The sequence below is a fragment of the Biomphalaria glabrata genome, chromosome 5 (assembly GCF_947242115.1).
Source record: "Biomphalaria glabrata chromosome 5, xgBioGlab47.1, whole genome shotgun sequence".
Lineage (NCBI taxonomy): Eukaryota > Metazoa > Mollusca > Gastropoda > Planorbidae > Biomphalaria > Biomphalaria glabrata.
Genome location: NC_074715.1, coordinates 31786637 through 31809382, shown reverse-complemented (window position 1 = coordinate 31809382; position 22746 = coordinate 31786637). Strand labels below are relative to the sequence as shown.

General features: G+C 32.5%; 1 protein-coding gene across 9 annotated transcripts; it reads right to left on the bottom strand.

The window, feature by feature from the left end:
• Positions 1 to 192: 192 nt before the first annotated feature.
• LOC106065337 (cocaine esterase-like) lies at positions 193 to 11648 on the bottom strand. 9 transcript variants are annotated; one of them, XM_056031090.1, is made up of 8 exons: positions 11498 to 11648; positions 8692 to 8908; positions 7401 to 7552; positions 6336 to 6581; positions 5523 to 6224; positions 4737 to 4868; positions 2564 to 2646; positions 193 to 2403 (listed from the first exon to the last, which is right to left on the bottom strand). In XM_056031090.1, the coding sequence occupies exons 2-8, from the start codon at positions 8903 to 8905 to the stop codon at positions 2202 to 2204; spliced, it is 1731 nt and encodes a 576-aa protein (XP_055887065.1). In that variant the 5' UTR covers positions 8906 to 8908; positions 11498 to 11648; the 3' UTR covers positions 193 to 2201. The 9 variants fall into 9 exon arrangements, with proteins under 9 accessions (XP_055887065.1, XP_055887064.1, XP_055887061.1 ...); XM_056031089.1 differs by lacking the exon at positions 11498 to 11648 and adding an exon at positions 11225 to 11359; XM_056031086.1 differs by lacking the exon at positions 11498 to 11648 and adding an exon at positions 11131 to 11287.
• Positions 11649 to 22746: the final 11098 nt, after the last annotated feature.

Sequence of the window (22746 nt, the reverse complement as noted above, 5' to 3'; positions counted from 1 at the left end):
TGAATATCTAACATTTCTTGGTCTAGATTAGTAAGTACTATTGTAGCACAGATAACTTCAATTAGCATCTTAAGTAGTTGGTTCAAGGACTGATTAACAATCTCTCCAATACAAGCTCAAAGCTCAAGTTTTTTTTTTTTTTTTTTTAATAAACTATATTTTATTAAAATAGACTATAAAAGAACAAGAGCATTAAAAAAAATATATTTTTATTTAAACAATTTAAAAAAATAAAGGTCTGTGTAACAGTATGGAAACAATATCGAATTTAGTGGGAAGCGTGGTCGAGAGGCTAAGTGCGCTTGTCTTGGCTACCTAGAAGGGGGCTCGAGGTTCGACACCCGACTCGGGCAGAGTTGGGTTTACTGAGCACCTAAAGGCAGCATGGAAAACCAACTCCTAGATACCCCCTCCCCCCCACCGGTTCACAAATGAGATTGAACCAAAGCGCTCTGAGCATGCTATAAGCATGAAAGTAGCGCTATATAAAAGCTATAATAATAATAGTAAAAATAATAATGTTATTATGATCTGATTATGTCAAAAAATACATTTGGTCCATATTTCAGTACTAAGAAAAATTTGTCTAAAAATATGACATTTTTGTGATTTCAATAATCAAAAATAACATTCTTATCACTGCAATTGAGAGACAAGTTTATAAACAAACATTGTAACTCAATGCTCTGAATTGAATACAATAAATGCTTGTAACTAACTATAAAAGCTGTTGAACATTACCAATAGAAAAATGCTTTGCACTTTCTGAAATTTGAGTTTGGCCCTACACTTCGATGTCTTCAATTCAATGTGATCAACCATAAAAAGCCCCACAAAAAAACATGATCTCCACTGAAAAAATGCATTAACAACACAAGAATGATTTCATTTGTATAAAGGTACTTTTGACTAGGGCTTGTTAGCAATATGCTTCTGATGGTATTCTTTACATTTAGGCTGAACTAAAAAAATTTCATTATTATCAAAATGAGTAATACTGTTTAAAAAAAAACAACTTAATACATAAACTTTTACAAAATATTCAGAATCATCACAATTTCTTCAAAAACATTTTAAAGCTCATAAAAAAAACCTGTAAAATTTATTGTAAGTTAAAAAAAATATACTTTTTGTAAAACATCACAAATTTGTAATACAAGAATACAAACTCATAAAAAAAGCATTCACAGATTGAGGTCTTGAAGATACAAGATAGCCCTTTCAGATAGATTGCAAGACCATATGTAACAAATGTAATTTGACACCAACAGACTAAGCGATGCAGAAGAGTGGAACAAGCTATAAAAGTTCCTATTGTCTGCTTCTCACAGCTAACCATGAAAGTGGACCCTGCAGGTCAGTTTACTCACATGTTACCTTACACACAAACTCACAACCAAATGGCCTTCACACAGTGACCTTGAATTAGCCAAAAGACCCTCATTATTACCATTCATAGACTTAGGAGGAGAATTTTTTTTTTTACTACTTTTGCAATCTTTTTTTTGGTGTTGAGATCCAGTACAGATAGTTAAAAACAAATAAAAGTTAATGTTCCATTATTTTGGATGGTTGTCTGGTCATCTAGTATGTATCAGACTGTCATGACAATGATCACTGACATTTAGCAGGTTTGGACTAGTAAATAATACTCTTCATTTCTGGAAAATCATCCAAAGCTTATAAAACAAACAATTAAATGGTCACAAAAAACATAATTAAGGTATGTATATATTGAGCAAATCATGAATATTTAACAAAAAGTGAATGTTTGTCACAGTGACAGGGTAATTAAAGTTGTGTATAAAATACAATACAAACAATTTAGAATAAAGATTTCTTTTGAAAACAAAAATGCAATTTTATATTGGTAATTCTATTTTTCAAATATCTTAATAGAACCTCATAATCACAAGACAATTTTCAATCTCTTCAATATTTCACTATTTAGGAATTGTATAAAATTATTTGGACTTATATGCATTTTGGATAGGTCTTAATGTTTCAACAATTTGAACTATTACTTTATCTATTACTCCTAAGCTATTGAGCAAACTATTATACACAGCCAAATATATTATAAAAAAATATATATATTCTGATGGTAATAATAGTAGGTCAAAGAACAAAACAGGATCATTTCTTTTTATTATCTGTTCCTTTTTTTTTAGAGCCATTCCAAAATCAGAAGAAAAAACTATTTAAAGCTCCAGATGCACAGGCTGTTCTAAGGGATACTCTCGGATCCATTCTGGAATCTGCTGGGACCAGAGCTGAACACCATCTGCCTTCAATTGTGTTTTTATCTGAGGTGTCAAACCAAATTGTAGATAATGACCTTCTTGCTCATCAAATGGAGGCCATCCACCTGGTAGATCTTCTTCTAAAGACAAGGCAGGGTTCCTAGCAATCAAATAAGTTACAGAATGAATCATATAGGTCTCTATAAACAACTGTGTACCAATAAAGCACACAAAACCATTTAGAATTAAATATGTATGTGGTACTGTATGACCCAAATAGAAAAAGAGCTAAAAATAAGCAAGTTAACTAAACTACTAACCCAGTATTTATAAAGTCACCAATGATGCTGAGATATTTATTCTTCAGATATTCTTCTGTGTCATCCCATAAGCTGCCATTAACCTGAAACAGTAAGGTGACAATGAAAATTATCTAGTTTAATCTAACCCAAACAAAATGTAAACTGCAACAACTACACAAAAGTCAGAATGAATAAATTTGATTGAAATGGGACAAAGTCAGAATGAATAAACTTGATTGAAATGGGACAAAGTCAGAATGAATAAATTTGATTGAAATGGGACAAAGTCAGAATGAATAAACTTGATTGAAATGGGACAAAGTCAGAATGAATAAACTTGATTGAAATGGGACAAAGTCAGAATGAATAAACTTGATTGAAATGGGACAAAGAATGAATAAACTTGATTGAAATGGGACAAAGAATGAATAAACTTGATTGAAATGGGACAAAGAATGAATAAACTTGATTGAAATGGGACAAAGAATGAATAAACTTGATTGAAATGGTGGCTAAATAAAAAAACAACAAGAAAAACGTTTAAAAAATATATTTTTAAAAAGACAATACCTTCATTAAACAACTTATACTTACATTAAACAAATTTTTTTTTTGCTCAAGCCGGGTATCAAACTCATACTTTGGCACCATCAGCTCAAAGTACCAACGTCGCTAGTCATTGGTCCAGAGGGCATTGTATAATTGGGCAATTATTTATTGGTACTTTTATTATAGACATCTTGAACTAGATCTAAATCAACTTCTAGCAGAGGCGCATCAAGGGGGGAAAAATGGGGCATGATGCCCCAGGCACTACCTACAGGAGGGGGGGACACAGACAGAGTGGCACCTTTATATGTTCATGGTAAATTGGGGGGGGGGGGGGGGGATAAAGTACCTTGCCACGGGGGCACATTTTGCTCAATACGCCTCTGACTTCTATATCTGGAATATAGATGTAATCTATAATACATTTATGTAAAAATATAAGCAAAGCTTAGATAATATATAATATAAAAAAGTAAGCAACTTTAAATTTAATAAACAACTCAGTAATTGGTCCACTACAACTGTCCACACCTTGTTTTTTTTTCTAGCCAAATTAAATTAGTTTTGTTTTTTTTTTAATTTGAAAAATTATAATGGTCAAACTTGAGTTTTCCCCATGTGGCCAATAAGATAGTAATTCTTTTCTCAGTGATATACAGCAACTGTTAAATTTCTAAAATCCTCAGAGCCATTTTTGAGATTTAGGTTCCACGAAGTTGTGAATTGAATAGGGTTAGGGTTAATTCGGAAATTGTATAAATGTATTTTGACTTATTTTATCTCTGTAAATGTTGTACCAAGTTTTTAAAATGCAACATCTAGTTATAGTGACAAGCTATGATTGAAAAAGTTAAATCTAAGCCAAAAAGAAGTCCATACATCTTATCTTTATTGGAACACAAGTAACTCAGTGAGAAGTTGTTATCAGTGGCATTCCAAGAATTCAGCATAAAGCTCTTTTCGTCACCAATGTATAATGGGCATATAATCCTAATATAAAGTTCAAATAAAAACTTCACAGAAGTTGCATCACTGGTTTGCAACTGCTCAATTTAGATAACCATTTTGATAATCCTAGGATTTAAAAAACAAACAAACAAACAATGTTTGAGATAAAACATTTTAGGGACTTGAAATCTTTACTAACTTTAAACAAAACAAACAATATTAAATTGTACAATAAAGATAAGTCCTCTATTTAAAAGTGCTGCTTTCGCTACATTAGAATGTAAAGATGAGTGAAATACTCATAAGAAGCATAAAAGTGAACTGAATTTGTAAACAGATCATGATCTGCTTTCAGAATGAATCTGCTGAGATCAGTTTCTAAAAGCAGGGAAAATGGGTTTGTCAAAGCACAAGAGTTAGAAAATGCTGGCAAAGATTTAATCAGGTATTTGTTATTTTGTTAGACAAAAGAATTTATTTATTAACATGAATATTATTCCTTTACAGTTTCTAGCATTTGAAAGAATCTTTTCCTTAGAGTAGAATGACTTAAGAAAACAACCATTCCTTAAAGACTTATTTCTACCTCGATGAAAAAGGTCTTGTAATTATACAACACTTCAGTCTATTACATGTTTGTCTTGATATATTTATATAAAGTGCACATTATAAGAAAAAGATTCTTTGTACTTACATGAAGATTAATAATTTTATTGATAAATTCTGGATCTAGGTCAAATAAATACAAGAGGTCCATGCCATGTATCAAGCCTTTATAAGGACCTGTCAACATTTTTGGCCAGTGCACAAACCTAAATAAGCGAATCTGAAAAAAAAAAGGATGTCAGGAATATAAAAAAAGCCATAATTATTGGTAGATAGCTCCCATTGAATTAATGAAGTAGAAATGAATACAGATTTATTTTGACAATCAATAATAGGTCTAATACAAATTTAGTTAAAGTTGTGGTTTGCTAGAAAATTGGAATGAAAAAAAAAAGCCCAAATATGTAATGTAAAAAATGTATTGATACTTGTGAAAGTATTCTAAATTTTACTTTGACCAAAAATATAAAATGGACAAAAAACAATGAAACCAAAAAAAAAAAAACCAATTGGAACATTTTAGCTTTTATAAAAAAAACAACATTTTTAACAGTTTTGAATCTAAAATCACTATTCAGTATTTCTTTCTGTAAAATGTGTTACTTTTGTCTTAGTACATAAACTGAATTAAAATTTATTTCAATAACGCTACTATGTAGGCCTACAACTGAAACAGATCCTATGAATTAATTAAAATATTTGAGCTAAGACTTATATTTTGACACTTTCTTATAAAAAACTGATGGTCAAGGTAAAAAAAATACAGCAAATAATTGTAACCTGGATGTTAATGGAACACAAAATGTATATTTTGATAAAATTACTAAGCAAAAGAATGTTAAAAAAAAAATTACAAGAAAGGCAGAAGACATACTTTATTGTTCTCTGTAGCTAATCCCTTTGTCGCTGCTGCTGCCCATTGTAAAGTAGGTATATGAAAGATAGCATCTGCAGAAAAATCTGCTAGTGGGTTGACTTCATAATTCCAATTGTAGTATTCAATAACCTTGGCAACAACTTGATTACTGACAGGACCAAACTTGTCAGACAAAAATCTGGAAAAGGTATTGAACTGCATGGCATTGGGAGGTATTGCCTTGCGTTGCTCTTCAGGAAGATTTGCTAATATGTTTTCATTGACAACATTGAATATATCTCCTTCATTGTAGCAAAGGCTGATGAAATAGGCTCTTTCATAAAAATTTATGGAATCAAGATAGTTCTTATCATTAAACAAATTTACCAGAGGTCCAGGAAATAGATCTCCATAGGCTACAGGCCCAATATCAGGAACACTTACAATGGCCTCAAAGCCAAATTTTTCTGCAGGTACACCTCTTAAACACTCAACTATTTCTTCCATCTCTTGTTGACTTTTTGGGTCAGAGACTGCTGCATTCAAACACTCAAATTGCTTGGCAATTTGTACAAAAGTTGCTTTGGGATCTCTGACAACTAGAGGTTGTGCAACCCCACTCATCCCACTAAAAGATATTGATCTGGTGAACAAGTCCCTTGAATGGGGCACCAAGTTTAGAAATGACACATCAATACCACCAGCAGACTCACCACCTATCTGACAATGAATAAAAAAAATTGTAAATAGATATGAATAAATATAGAGAGAGACATTATTTATTGTGTTGTCCTAAGCATTAGTTAATTTATTATCACATGTATTACTTACTGTAATGTCATAAGAGTCGCCACCAAAATTGACAATATTTTCTTTCACCCAAGAGATTGCCAGGAGTTGATCCAGCAGCCCAAAGTTGCCCTCACATTCAGGGCTCAAGCTGCTCAGAAATCCAAGGTATCCCAGCCTGTAGTTAATGGTCACTACAATGACATCTTTCTCAGTGACCAGTCTGCCAGGGAGGTACAGATCAGACATGCCATTCATGTTTCCTCCACCATGGACAAACACAAATACCTAGTGTTTGAAGATTAGGGATAAAATAAGACACACAGAATTCAATTGATTTTTAACTCTTTCAGTGCATACTGTTTTGATACCGGGATTTAAAAAATCTGCAAGGGTTGGGGGAAATTAATAAAACTAAGATAACATTTTATTTTATTATAAAATCTAACAAATTTTATTTTTTATTTTATTTTAAAGGAAAATTAATTTTATTAAAGAAAACTGTTTATTAAGTCCAAACTGAGTATAGAAAAAAGAGATATATTAAAAAATTCATTAAAAAATTGATATACTGAAAGATCTGTAATCTTTAAATTTTACATTTAAACCAAAATTAACACACATTTTATCACTCTGATTTTCCAAAAAGATTTACAGATACAAGTAAAAATTGTGTAATTTACATTAATACACTAAATACACTAAAAAAAGAGGAAACACTAACACAATGTTGTCTTTTTTTTTTTTTAAACATGCTGTTCCTGCATCCAATTTACTACCAAGATAAGAATAATCACTCTTACATGATAGTGAAATAAATATTATATATATATACCAAGTTACTAGCTGAGAGTAACAACAGACTCGCCAGTGCTAGCAAAGTTACTCCCTGGGAGTTACACCACATTGATAGAGTTAACAAATTCAAAGCTTATTTTTCAAATAAATCTGAACTTAGGCTTAATCAAAATTTCTATATCCTTGCAAATGGAATATTGTAAGTCACTACTATAAAAAAAAATTAAGAGATATAGGCTTATAGCAGCACTCATTAAAATTGTGTTGAAAAAACAAAACGTTAATAAATATAAATTGACAATATCCCACCTTTTTCAAGCTTCCCTGTTCACCAGCAGAGTTTGGAGAATAAACATTTAAATACAAACAATCTTCTTCACCTAGTCCAAAATCATGAGTGGTCTTGACAGGATTAATTTGAATGCAAAATGGTTTAAATTCAGTAGCATAATAGTCACCTTCTGAAACAAGATTTGTGTTAAGTTTATTGTTTAATATTATACTTAAATTAGGTAACAAATCAAATCATCAATACAATAAATGATATAAATGACTGAGTATGCAAGAAAGGAAATGCTTCCAAAAATAGAGATTCATGGGCAGGTTAAAGTTTAACTTTCAATTGTTAATGGGTGATATGATAGGTCTGGAGTGCCAGATGACAAGATACTTTTGAGGCTGATTGTCTTGATGTCTTGGTTGATGTTAGTATGAGATTGTGTTGATCAGACAATGCATTTCTGATATTCTAATTTTGTATTGTTCTCTAATTTAAACAAATCACTGAATACTCAAACAATAAAGTGATTTCAAAGATACAAATCTAAACTATAAATTTAAATCTGAGATCCTTGAATAAAAAATACAAAGCTTTTAATCTTGAACTAGTTATCACTTTAATAATATACACAATTTATAAATGTATAATACGATTTAGTTAAACACATTTAATATCGTCGTTCAAGTCCCCCAAACTATTGATGCATTCCTTCCTCCTGCCTTTTGGAACCAACCAATCTCCTTTCCTGCATGTGGAATTTCTCAAACATTCCTTTTATGGTGCAGAATTTCAGTCATTAACATGCCGTCATGACCTTGTGAAGCAAACATTCAACAAATGAAAGAATAATACTTTGTTATTTGAAATGGTCTTGCATGTTTCTGTTCCGTGACAATGTGATGTAATGTAGGTAACATGCACATACATGTTAACCAATTACTTCCCTAGAGCAATGAGAGAATGGAGCAGGTTGTCTGAATCAGCCCCAAAAAAATGACTTCTTTAAAGTAAAGTTTCCAATTAACATGCATGACTAGGTTTTAATTATAAGACATGGATGAGCATAGGATGAAATAATCATCTTTTCTTTAATGGAACTTCTGTAATTATGACATAATACTCAAAAACCTTATTTTTGTGTATTTTAGTTCTTAAAAGTTGTTGGTAAATTTGAATATAAGTTTTGAATATAAGTTATTTATATCTAAAATAATTATCAGTTGAACTTGGATCTCTAAATATCTTTCTAATCCATAGACATCATTTTAAAAAAAGAAAAAAAATGTTATAAAAAAAAAAACAACTATTACAATACTCTACCTTTACCTTCAAGAACCAGAGGTACAGGTGGTCTGAATCTCAGTTCTCCTACTGGAGGCTGCGCGTATGGAATTCCAAGAAAAGCTTTATATGTTAATCCATTAGCTGCCTCCTTAGTTAGACCATGAAATGTGCCGGAATGAGATCTTACTATATGACTGGCATGAACTAATGCTACTACTGCCAAGAGGCTGGATGGGAGTAGAAGAGCCATCAACTGTGGGTAAATGTAATGTTCAATTACTTTTTGAAACCAAATTATAGATCATCATTATATAATTATTATATCAATATAATACCTTTTACACAAAATATTAACCATTTTAAAAATTTGAAATTATTCTATGAAAAAAAAAGTACACAAGAGTTGTGTCTTATAGTCTACTTATTCTCAATACAATATTAATATTATTATACCCCTCCAATAATAGTAAAAAAAATACCTACATAACATATAATATGCATTTTCATATATGAAATGAATTGTATGTCTGTAAGATTATAATATTCTACTCTTTTACATATAATATAAGTAAAATTTATTTAAGTCAATTTAAAATTTAAAGTGAGTATACAATTTTCGAATATACTATATTATTATATATAGACATAGACTATATTTATTATCTACATCTAGAGATTTAGATTCTCAGATTCTAATTAGATCTATCTAGAAGGCCTAGATCTATATATAATGATTATAATCTGTCATCCGACACCTAAATTGCCTAAAAGCGGAAATTATCATTTTTTAAAGACACTATCTACATTTAATCATTTAGATATGCGGATTGAACTTGAAGATTCTAGTCTAGATAGTTGATCTAATTATTAATTATTATTAGACTCTATACTTATACTATATTACTTTATTTCTATTCTTGCAGGTGGGTGTCTGGCAAAAATCTGTACCGGTAACCGGGTATCTAGAATACTAACTTTAACTCACAGTTTAAGTCTAACTAAGATAAAAACTGAATTAACTTCAATAAGATCTGATCTAGAATCTAGATCTTTATAATTTAGAACTTAATAAAATCCATATGGACTCTAGAGTAGTTTATGCTATTCGGACACCTATAGGCCCAAATGTGAAAGTTTGACTTTGACAGCGCATTATTTTACAATGGTTTGACATAGAAAAGAAAATGACGTATCAAAGTCTTCTTTAGTTAAAGGAGAATAAGGATGACTACTTATATTTGTTCCCCAAACCTATATTTGTTATTATATTTAAGGTCAAAGAGGCCGTGTGTTTTCATTTAATTGGGACACATTTGACCCACATTATTTGATTCCGGACACCATAATTTATTTCGGACAGTCTCTATATTTAGGCATCAATAAACTCAGATTTTAATTCTATATTAACATTAACTAAATTTTAAGATCCCCAGGCATAGCCCCTCACATGAAATCATAACGATGTTTTCAAACTATGCATTAATACGAACACAAAAAATAAAAATATGAACACACATATTCTACCAAAATTAGGTCACTGGAATAGTGATTTCTGCACCGACTTTTAGACTTATTTTATGTTTGTTTATTTTATGTGTGTTGAATGTTTGGGGTTTGCATGATTAGATGTGTGTTGAATGTTTGTGTTTTTTTGTTTATTAATTTAATAAATTTCTAATACAGATGATCTTTTGTAGTATAGTAGGCCCCTACAGGTTACGATAGCCATTCTTGCCTAACTGAATCCTCTATATTCTCTCTATATAAATCTAGATCTATCTAGTAGGTCTAGATCTAAGCATTTAACTTCATTCAATGTACCAAGCTCACTCCAAACATTTGCCCATTTATTCTCTATTAAAAAAACAACAACAAACGAACAAATATAATATAAGATCATTTTTATTGATGTCCAAAACTGGCTGTCCGAAATAAATTTTGGTAAGAAAATCGTAATTTAATTCGGACACCGTATTAGTTTTTTTTTGGTATGGAATTAGAAAACTTGGCTTATGAATCAAACAAATAGCTCCAAAAACAGAATAAATATTGCCGGGCTCATTAGCATAGACTTAGCCAATCAAAAAATATAATCTTAACTCGAGGAAGAGGTAAAGTCATCCGGGTAATATAGGAAAAAACAACAACCTGACTAACAAATTTGAAATTCGTTTTTCTTACATAAAAATACAGCTAAATGGAAGGAAATTGGGTCAGAATCATTGGAAAATGGACAAGCACATTATACAGCGCGCTAGTTTTATAATACATATTAAAATAATTATTTAATGACCACAAAAAACAGCGAATGTCCGAATTCATGTAATGTCCGAAATAAATAAACTACTATATATATACTTGAATTTTAATACTAGCAATTATACATTATTATACAATAACTAATAGTCTAATAATATATTATATAGGATAGATCTATATTAATCTATAATAATAATGATATAATAATAATGTAACCTATGTCTGGATCTATGTAAACTATGCAAATAATTTGATCTAGATAGATCTAGAAAGATTCTAGATTTATAACTAGGCCTAGATTTATATCGACCAATGAATCCACAACATAGGCATAGGTTCTTTTATCAGATCAGGTCAATCGCTGAGATACAATACATCAGAGTTCTCAACCATTGGGCAGTGAGCCCCTTGCCAGCGGGGTCGCTTAAGGCCATCTAAATTTTTTGTTTTTTTTTTGTTTACTATTCTGGGTCTTAGTTTACGTGACTAGAAACGCTATATCAGGTTTCTCTTATATTTTAAGAATATGCAGACGTGTAACACTTGAGAATGTAGGCTACATATTTTTGTCATTAAAAATTACAATTTTGTTAGTGACATTTGAAATCAGGCAACTGCAATGAATCAGAGTAATTTAAAGTAATTTAAAACATTTTCACTGTCGCAGCAAAATTATTTAAATGATTTAGCAGTTTAAATTAATGTAAAGTAATGCAAAGCGAAGATTAAGCAAGAATTTAAAACAAAACTGCATCATATGAAGCTCTAGACTATATATAAACCGAAGGGGGAATAACTGTAGAGCTTTTCGATACTAAATAGTCCGATTTTTTTTTCTTTTTGACAAGTATAGAAAGGTAAGGTTTTGTGTATAAATGGTGATGATTTATAGGAGAAAGGTGGTCATTTTAGGACAAAAAAATCTCTTTGAAAAATATTATTGGTGTCTGCAAGATGCACATGGTTCCTTCCAATAGGTTGGTCTGGATTTCAATGTGATCGAGTCATCAAAAAATCATTGGAACTCGTCGACACTGCTACACGAATTAAAAGAAGAAATGAAAAAACGTCACTACAATAATCAAATGCAGCATTCTTTGATTTGTCTGAAAAAAATATGATCCTTCAAAATGAAACTTTAGATTGGCAAACAAAGTTTGATGGAAATTCTACTTCCATGTTCCCAATCTTGACTATGAGGAACATTACATTTAAACTAGCAAACAGTACAGATAACAAAATGATTTCAGTGAAGGAACATTAGCGCATATTTGCGGAAGAAATTCATAATACTTTCCAAATCTACCTGTTTACGCTCGCCAGAATTCCCCACAATCGAAGTTCAAGTTATTCAGTAGAAAAAAAAAAAAAAAGAAAATTTTATTGAACTTATCAATATAAATGCAACGAAAAATAAGTTCTTTCAATATTAGTTACATAATTCTAGATCAAGTGTTTGCAGTCACATCCCAATTTGTCTGAGTTGTGCCCTTTCTTTCACTTCCGATAATATATTTTTGCGATAGACATTTTCCAGCTTGTTAGTTATCAAGTATAAAAACAGAAATGGACTTGCAGAAGTTGACATTCGCCGTTATATAGTCTTGCAAAGACTTCCCCGAGACTAATTTCCTGGCCTAGTGAAAACAAGCTCATACATCGTAAACATATTTTAATGTTTAAGTTGGGGTTAGGGTTAGGCATACAATTACTTATGCTTATGAATGAAAATAATTTTACTGTTGGGGGTCGCCGCATATTTGGGAATTGTAAAAAAGAACTAAAACGATTGAGAGCCGCTGCATTAGATCTATAGTCCTAGATCTCGTCTATATATATAGAATCTAGATTGTCAACAACATGCCAACTTACAAGTACAATAAAAAGAAAAGAGAACAATTTGCAGCTACTTTTAGTTATCAATTTTTTGCTCCGTAATGGTTAGACAAGGGGTGGGCAAATTACGGCCCGCGGGCCACATGCGGCCCGCCGAGGTGTTTTATGCGGCCCTCCGACACCTACAGAAATCAGGTGTGCCCACAGTATATAGATATAAAAATGCAAATATTTTTAAAAAAAAATATCTATACAAATTATTGAAACTGTCTCGTTATAAAAAGTTTTAAGTAAACGAAGATTATGCTTATTGGCTATACATCAATACACTCAACTCAAGACACAATGTCTGAGTGTTGGGTAGGCTTGGAACAAGATGGGAAGTGTAACAACTGATGGAGCTCGATTTTTTTTTTACTGAGAACCATAAACTTGAAACAGGAAAGTTTGAACAAACCTGCATATAATGTAAATTTTAAATTTTAATACACTATAATAAAAATGATATTTTCTACAGCCTAGGGAGTTAACCACGGGTAGTTCTGATTTATGAATAAATAATTCAATGTATCCACTACCTTAGCATGGGCAAGGCAAAGGAGAAGAATATAAAATCTCAAGGATGAAATTGTTATGTTACTTGAAGGACATATGACTGTGGCTTAGTTACCAATATTTCTGATGAAGAGTGGATGACAAAATATAATGTTTTTTATAATTACTGTTGCAATTGATTGTTTACATATGAAGTGCAAATGCATGTTAAATCTTTTCAAACATGGCTTTCCCATTTCTACAGGCAAGCAAAAAAAAAAAGTTTTTTGTCATTTTCCTTTGCTGAAAGGTGAAACTATCTTTAGTGAAATGATTAAAAGTACAACACATATTAAGAGAAGCCTATTTAGCTCTAGATGACATAACTCAAAGCAAAGAGAAGCTCCAGTCATCACTACCACTGGGTGCCAGAAGCTGTAGTTCCACACTTAAAAAAACCTTTGCTGCTGTTCACACTATTTGGGTACACAATACACATACATCTGTTCTTCTTCTTCGTTCTCATTTTACATGTTGGAGGGTTCAGATCAGTAATCCTATATTTGAGATGAACCGTGTAGTCTCTTCCAGATCAGGCAGTTCTCCGAATAGTCTTTGGAGAGTCTTGTTCGGGTCCCTTGATTTAGTATGCACCATTGAAGGACATGGTCAGCATTCTCTGGTGATGCTCCACCACAAGGGAAGGCTTCGCTCGTCCCGACATTTAACTTCCGGAACATAAATTGTCTCATTCAGTGAGCAAGCATTTTTTTGTGGAAACTAAACAAGTATAATCACTGGTCAATGTTGACTGACTTTAATTTGACAACAGTCACACACAGGGGTAACAACTAGTAAGATAGTTTCACAGTTAAGAAACATTATGCACGAGTGTAAGAAGTAAAATACTGCACATTAAGTACAACTGTTTATTTGTGGGGATATTGTGATATAAAAAGACAACAGCAATTTAAAAAATTGTAATACAGTGTTTATATGAATTAAAATAAAAGACATTCTACACAGCAAGCTTATCTTTCTAAGATATATATATATATATATATATATATATATATATATATATATATATATATATATATATATATATATGCGGCCCACCATTACCAAACTTTTTTTTTAATGCGGCCCTCGATACAAAAATGTTGCCCACCCCTGGGTTAGACCATAGACTATAGATATATATATATAATATATATACAGGACTGCCAACTGTGCGCACCACGCCTATATTTTTCAATTCAATAAGTCCCGTACACCGAGGATTCCTTGGTTGCAGGGTAGTGTTAGTAGAATGACTTCCGGTGAATTATTTACTATATAAAGAAACCATCAATTTTACACCAAATGATGAATGGAAAATTAGTTGTTTGTTTACCTTAGAGATCTAATCATAATTGTGTTCACAAAATAAGCCAGATTTTACAACATATGATGATGATGATGAAATTGTAATACTACTTATTATAGCTTTATGTTCTAACATTATTAATATTATGAAGTAGGCCTTAATTTCAATATCCTTTTATAAGCAACATAAACCATATTTAAATTAACAAATATCTACATGCTTTTGTTCTCCTGATAAATTAAAATAAATAAGCTTAAAGGGTAATAAATAATTCTTATTAGGACGTAATCGTCTTCTTTTTTAAAGTAACTTTTGTATTATAAAAGATAATTATGAGAAGATAGAGTTTTCAATTTTCAAATCACTTCTATTCACTTCATTTTTAAATCTACAGTTTTCTAAGTCCCTTTATACGCATTGCTCATGCCACCAATCCTTTGAAAATTATCCAATACACACAATCATACACTCCATAATAATTCTCTGTATTCTCGCATAGCCACAACATTGGCTAATTTATGTTTAGAAGAATTGGATGTTATTTGGGATTTTATTTAGTTAAAAAAATAATAATTCGCAGAGCCAAAATTTTTAGGCATATTTTTCATTTAGTCATAAATATATAATTGCTTTTCATTTTTAATGGTTAATTCTCCATTAATATATATAGGCCTATAATGCATACTATCTGGAAACAAAACTCTAAATAAATTTAAAAAAATAGGTATAGATGTAAATAAAAGTTGGTAAAGTATATAGGTAAAAAATGACACTCTCGAAAATGTGTTGACTCTTCCGTTTATCGCTTATTCAACTCATACTAATTAGTATACAATGTAAAGAGTATTATATTTGTCAATTGTGATGAAAAGAGAAAAAAATATATTATCGAAGCTCTGGCATCATCATTCAAATATCGTGAATGTTGTAAAATAAGTTTAGATCGGAAGTACCTCGACTCACATTTTGGCGTTGAACGAAACTTATGCTTAGTTACTCTTAGTGTTGGCAGTCCTGTATATATATATATATAGTCTATGGCAGGCATGTCAAACACGGCGTTCGGGGGCCGCATGCGGCCACCTAAAAAATTATCAAAATAACGTTTAACTATTACGCTGGAAAATAAGAGATGACAAGCTACTTGAATTGAAAAAATAGTATTTTTTAAACTGAACAACGAGATTGAGTCTGCAGTGAAAGCCAGATACATTTTTCAAACTTAATAGCAAGCCATAGCAAATCATTTAGAGAAAGAGATTTTATGATTTTATGAAGGAGTGTATCGTTAAAGCTGCCGAAGTAATTTGTCCAGAAAAGGTGAAAGTATTTAAAGTAATAGCGTTAACTAGGAACACTGTGGAACACATGTCAATCAGCTCGCGTGAACAATTAAAGGAAAAAAAAGATTTTGAATTATTTTCATTGGCTCTCGATGAGTCAACTGATGTAACGGGTGTAGCACAGTTGGCTATATTCATAAGGGCCCTGTGAGAGGAGTTTTGAGATACATAAGGAGCTACATGAGCTATGTTCTATGCATAACGCCAAAACAAGCGAGGATGTTTTTCAGAAATAACATGTGATATTGCAGTACAATTTACCTTTGGTAAAGCTAGCTCGTCTAACAACGGATGGCGCACTAACCGTTATGAAATGGTTTTGATGCAAAGCTACTTGCAAAAATAAGAGAGACTAATGCTTATTGTAACATTCACCAAGAAACATAAAGCACAAAGCAATTACAATTCCAACATGTCATAAAACTGGTTTCAATCACTATCAATTTTATTCTTATCATCGCCAATTTTCAATGTTTTTGAATGACATTGGACGCGAAATTTGCTGGCTCTCCCGTCATAAAGAATTGAAGAGATTTGTTGAACTGCGTGAAGAAATTGTATTGTTTCTGAACATGAAAGGTGAACCATACTGACGAATGGGTTCAGGATTCGACATTTGCAATTGATCTCACTGGTCACCTGCAAGACTTGAATTTAAAACTTCAAAGTAAAGACAAAAGTGTCACAATTGCGTGGGATGACGTGAAGTGCTGTCAAGCAAAATTACGGCTGTGGATAAATCAAATATGAAGAGAAAATCTTGTTCACTTCTCAACGTGTCAGGAACTAAAAAGATTAAATACGGCTACAACATTTGGTAACTATGTCTTACACCTGGAATCGTTAGTAGATGCTTCCACTGACCTTTTTCATGACTACGTTTGATACGAGCATGAATTTTCGTTGTTTTTATCTCCATTTTCATTTGCTTCTGAAAATGCTGCTGGTAATGTGCAACTAGAGCTGATAGAATAGCAGTCAGATTCTTAGTTGAAATCGAAGTATATTGAAATGGCTGTGCCAAAATTTAGTTATTTACCTAAACGGTACGTTGAATTGCGGAAATTTGCAACCAGAATTCTAGCTATTTTTGCAAGCACTGATCTCTGTGAGCAGTTCTTTTCTATAATGAAAGCTACAAATCAGCTCACCGTTCGAGATTATCTGATCAAAATTTGTCGTCAGTGATGTTAGTGTCAGTGGCAAACAAATTTCCACCCGATATTAATAAACTTGTATCCCAGAAAGATGTCAAGCATCAGGACAATGAACAAAATGCGCAATCTTAGTAATTTTTAATTATGAAATTGTACTACAAATTAAGCTAACTATAATAAGGGACAGGTATGCCATTAATTATTGTATTCTATTGTATTGTTTCTAATTTACATAAAACTAGGAAGCTGTTTTGCAACTGATTTTTGGCTGCGGCCCCTCAGGCCATAGTAAGTTTTTTATGCGGCCCATACACCTTAACGAGTTTGACATGCCTGGTCTATGGGTAAGACCTATGGAAAAACTAAAAGTATATAAATTAAATATTATATGTAATATTATTCTCTGAATGTTTTTAAATTTATGTATACTAATACAAACTCATATTTAAATTCCGATAATCTAAATCACTATGTAAATAATAAGCTTAATGCGCAGGTCCAGTGGCGTAGCTAGGGTATATGATGCCCAGTGCGGCAGCTCCTCGTGATGCACTACCCTTTAAAAAAAAACTAAATAAAACAATAAAATGACTTTTTTTTTTCGACCTAATATGTACTTATTGTTAAGGTACTGCTATTTTGCAAAAAAATAATAATTTAACAACAATCTGAGCTGCTTTCTGGCTGACAAAATTGAAAACTTTTTTCCCCCAACAATTGACAAATTAGAGAGTCGCAAATGTTTTCAGCGTTGATTGACATTAAGTAATGATCAGCTTTAGTCTGAACAAAACTTTGCTCGTACAGAACCTCACTTACCACAAGTGTCAGAAATATGAAAAAAAAAAGACAATATTTACAACTGAATCATCTAGCCAACATCTTTTTTTTTTTTAAATTAAAACTCAAGATCTCAAGCAGGTTCTTGTTGCAGACGTTCAAATAATTCTAAAGAAATCGAGAGGAACCGTTAAAGTCTCTCTCGCACTAGACGAAATTATTCGTTTTTGTCAAAGTCGCTATAAACACTATCGAGATTGATTTCGACCTGAGGATTCACTAGTTGGGGTGGCGACACAAATTCATATTTACCTACCACATCATGATATTGCTCATATCAGGTTATTATTTCTTGAACTATCTCGTCCAAGGAAAAATAAATTTTCTTCCTTATCTTTTTCTTGTGTGTTACTACAGAATCTTCACCTTTTTCGTCTGGCATCTTGTGGCTAACACGTGTTTCACCAAATCTGAGTACATGCATTCTTTAAAGCTAACACTGGCTTCAGCGATGTTCTACCAACTAGTAGCTAAGAATGTTTTTAATCTTCGTTGAAGTGCGCAGTCTCGAATTGACAATCTTTAAAGGTTGACTTACGCTTCTTTAATTCAGTTAATACATGTTCCAAAAACCCAAGGCAGGTGAAAAAAATGAAGCCTGCATAGCAACCAACAATCCGCCTGCTTTAAAAGTTTACATCTGTTGTAGTCAATGTCTCTAGAGTTTCTATAATAGTTTTAAAATGAATCCATAACTTTCTGAACTATCTCCTCTGACGTTTAACCAAGCGCTCTGAGCCTTCAAGTTAGTTGCAGTTCTAGTGTTGATGACGTGCTAGCGGTGGGTTGAAGTCGATAAAAAGTGTGTAAGAAGTCTAGTGTACTGAAAAAGGTTACTAAATAGATTTCAGCTTCATCCCGAATTCCAGCTAAAATTATTCGAGCGAATAATGAATTAAGATGATGTCCATGAAAGACTAAAACATTTGCACCCGGTCGTTATCCATGACAAGGTAACCTCAACATTTGGAAAAGTTGATCCAGTTTTGTGATGTCATGTGAACTAAAAAAAAATAAAAAATATTTGTCTCATTATGACCCAATATTACAATAAGTTCGTTTTGTATTTGTGGAGACATGCACGTGTTTGGTCTGGAACTAAGCTTAGTTCGCAGCACATGTTTTATAGGGAGAGAATTGAACTTGGATAGTAATTTTCACAACCCCCTAGAAATTACCTAAACTTTGTATTAGTCATTCTTCTTCAACTTGTTCGATCTGCCAGATTCTGCTATTTTAAAGTCTAAGGCATTTATTTATAAGCTCTAGTCATAAATGAAACCAGCGTACTGAAAAAATGGAGTAAGAAAATGTGCCCCAGAAGAAAGTGGGCATGTAAAAGTGCGTTGCCTTCAGAGATGTAAACAAATCTAGTCAACTTGATTCCACCTGGTTCACAGCTTACGTTTCATTGAAGTAAGAACATAGGGGATTAACAAAAGTAGCAAAGTCAATTAATTTCTAGTCAACATTTCAAATTCATTAGTTTGTCTTTGTATGTACAATGCGTTGATTTTATTTAGAAAATGTATCCTTAGTTTGATGCCCCTTCACATTTTGATGCCCCGTGCGGCCCGCACCACTCGCACATTGCTAACTACGCCACTGCGCAGGTCAAATAAATAACATCTATAATGTTCCACAATTATGACTATCTTTAAAAAGGTTAACACTGGGTGAACACCTCCAAATAAAAAAAAAATTGAATTCCTGGTAGATGACTATATATGTAATGAAGTTTTTCCACATCCATTTATAAACCTAAAAATAGGTGTATCATGCAGGTGATGGGTTATTATCATTTTTAAAAAGCCTTGAGCCCTGGTCCATGCGGTTCTCTTAGTACGTGACAAATAATGAACGACTCCATACCTGTCAACGTTAACCTCGAGTCAAAATTAATTTTCTGCTGTAAAAGGAAAACCCTTATATTGGAAATGTAGAGAAATGGACCATGCGCAGTACCATTACAGTAGTTTAGCAGAAAATTTCAAAATAAAGTAGATTTTAACTAATTTCGACAAGCTGTTCCGCAAACATGCCTGCTCCGCAATAGTGACTCTACTATAATTCTCTTCATGGCCCAAGAGTTTGGACACCAAGTAATGGAAAGATCGGTCTTTTATGTCTGCAAGTCGGACGGACTAGAGTTACCCCACGTAATTTTAGAGGCGAAAAAAAAAAGAGGATGGGAGACCAAGTAGTATTTACCCGTCACTAAATAGCAGTGCCGGACTTAACCATTGTGACAAGAAGTCATGGAAAGAGAAGTACAAGTAATCTACTCTGTATTCACCCGTCACTAAATAGCAGAGCCGGACTTAACCATTGGGGGGCCCAATGCGAAACGGATTTTGTGGGGCCCAATTTGGGTAGGGATACGGATAATAAGTGAAAATTAAGAGTTTGTATAAGAAAATAAATTCATCTTTGCATTTGATTCATTCTTTACTACGTACAGAATTACTTTGCGAGCCTTGCGTGTATCGAAGTCATACAGTATATCATAAAAATTCTATTTCCTACATAGATCACGCTCAATAGCAAGAATTACCAAATGTTTCAATCTATCATTGAGAATTGTTGACCTCAAGTAATTCTTCATTAGTTTGGGGCGCGAGAAGCATCTTTCATCAGATTCCACAATTACGTCATGATGCCGGTTTTTTTTTTTTATCGCGCGTTGGATTGACGTTTTCCATATTGAATGACAGCCCAAAATGACAATTTTTATAAATATATTTCAGGAGATTTGCATGATTTTTCAAAAGATTTTAATAATTTCCGGAGATTTCCAAGACTTTTTCGTATATTTTGTAATTTCAGGAGATTTCCAGGAGCTCCTGGTTAAATCAGGAGGCCGCGGAAAATCTGTTATAAGTTATAAAATGGTTTAATTTTATAATTTACACCTAGGATTAGAGTGGGGCCTATGACAGTGCGGGGCCCACTGCGGTCGCATAGGTTGCGGTGCCCTAAGGCTTCGTCCCTGCAAAATAGCGGCGTACGCTAGGCCGCCGGTCGACTTATTTTTTTTATATTTCGCTTGCTTATATGCACTTAACCTTGTACAAAATTCACTTAGGCCTTAAACTTAATTTTCTCGCTGTAGTCATATGTTAATCAAAAGCCATAGTTTAAATTGTTACCTAGTAGGCCTACCAGATTCTGTTAGATTATATTAGATTAACAGTTATTAATTTGTCTAGATCAGGGGTGGGTAAATTACGGCCCGCGGGCCACATATGCGACCTGCCGGAGTGTTTTATGGTGCCAGCGGACACCTACGGATATCAGGTATGCACACAGATTATACATATAAAAATTTCAAAAATATTAAAAACAAATAATATTTAATATCTATATAAATTATGGAAACGTGATTCTTATCAATTATGACGCAGAGGACTAAAGAAACATTGTCTTTATTTTGTTTCCTTGCTATTTTAAACAATTGATGGAGCCCATAATGCTTAGACTGAGAAAAAACTTGTTTTTTTTTACTAAATTAAAGAACAATGTCTAAATCATAATACTAAACGGGAAAGTTTGCACAATGCTACTTTGAATATCAAATAGGCCTATATTATTATCTCAGTGATCAAACTTATCAGAGCTAAGGGTCTTAACCACAGGTAGTTCCAATAAGTACTTTTTTGTAAACAAAACATTTCGTCCGCTGGCTTAGCATGTGCAAAGTATTGAGAAGAATATTGGGAACTTAATGAAGAAATTGTTATGTTCCTTGAAGGACATTGATTGTGATGTTGTTACTTCATGTTTTTCATCGGAAGTATTTCAATGGGTTGTTTGCACATGAAATGTATGTGCATGTAAAATCTTTTCAAACAAAGCTTTCCCATTTCTTTGAACAAGCAAGAGAAAACATATTTTGCCATTTTCTTTTGCTGAGAGGTGAAACTATTTCTAGTGAAATGGTTGAAAAGCACAACGTATTTGGATTCCTTGATTGGGGAATTAGAAAGCAAATTTTAAGACGTCTAGAACTTGGAACCAGTTTTCAATACGCTCAGCTCACCATTTAGTGCAGAAGCTGATTCAGTTCCAGAGGAAATACCTCCAAGCAAATTAAGACCTGAAAGAGAAGTTCCATTCAATTCTTCGGAGGGAGTTTTTAGGTGCCAGAAGCTGTATTTCCACAATTTAAAAAACTTGGCTGCTAAATTTTAACATTATTTGGGTCCATATGCATCTGTAAAAAGTATTTTCTTGTTTGAAAAAAAAAAGGTGTAAGAACAGGTTGATGTTGACTGACTGTAATTTAAAGCGGTTACAAGGATAACAATTAGTAAGATAGTTCCAGAACTTAGGCGTGAGTATAAATATATAAATATCTATAGGTACAACCATCAACAACAAACTGAAATGGAGTGAACACTGTCAAAGCCTCTACACAAAAATTCCCAAACGTCTTTTCTATCTTAGAAAGCTAAGGAAGTTTAACATGGACAAAACAATAATTAACTTTTTTATACAGCAACCTTCAGCAGTCTAACTAACTTTGCCATCACCTGCTGGTATGGTAATACTTCACTTGCACAAAGACTTAGACTAAATAGTCTAATTAAAAAAGCATTGTATATCACTCGAACACAGCTACCATCTCTTGAAGAGCTTTTCCATGAAAGATGCCTTTCCAAAACACTCACGATTCTTAAAGATAACCTTCACCCATTAAACCACTATTACATAAGATCTGAACGAAGTGGTCGTCTCCTTTCCATTAGAACTA

What these genes read in the sequence shown, in the direction of transcription:
- LOC106065337 (XM_056031082.1), bottom strand. Translation starts at nt 9,162, where the DNA reads ATGAAAATGCATATTATATGTTAT. An exon ending in AACAGGGAAGCTTGAAAAAG is followed by an intron (nt 6,582 to 7,400) that starts GTGGGATATTGT and finishes TTCAAACACTAG; the next exon opens with GTATTTGTGTTTGTCCATGG. An exon ending in GGTGACTTTATAAATACTGG is followed by an intron (nt 2,404 to 2,563) that starts GTTAGTAGTTTA and finishes TTTGATTGCTAG; the next exon opens with GAACCCTGCCTTGTCTTTAG.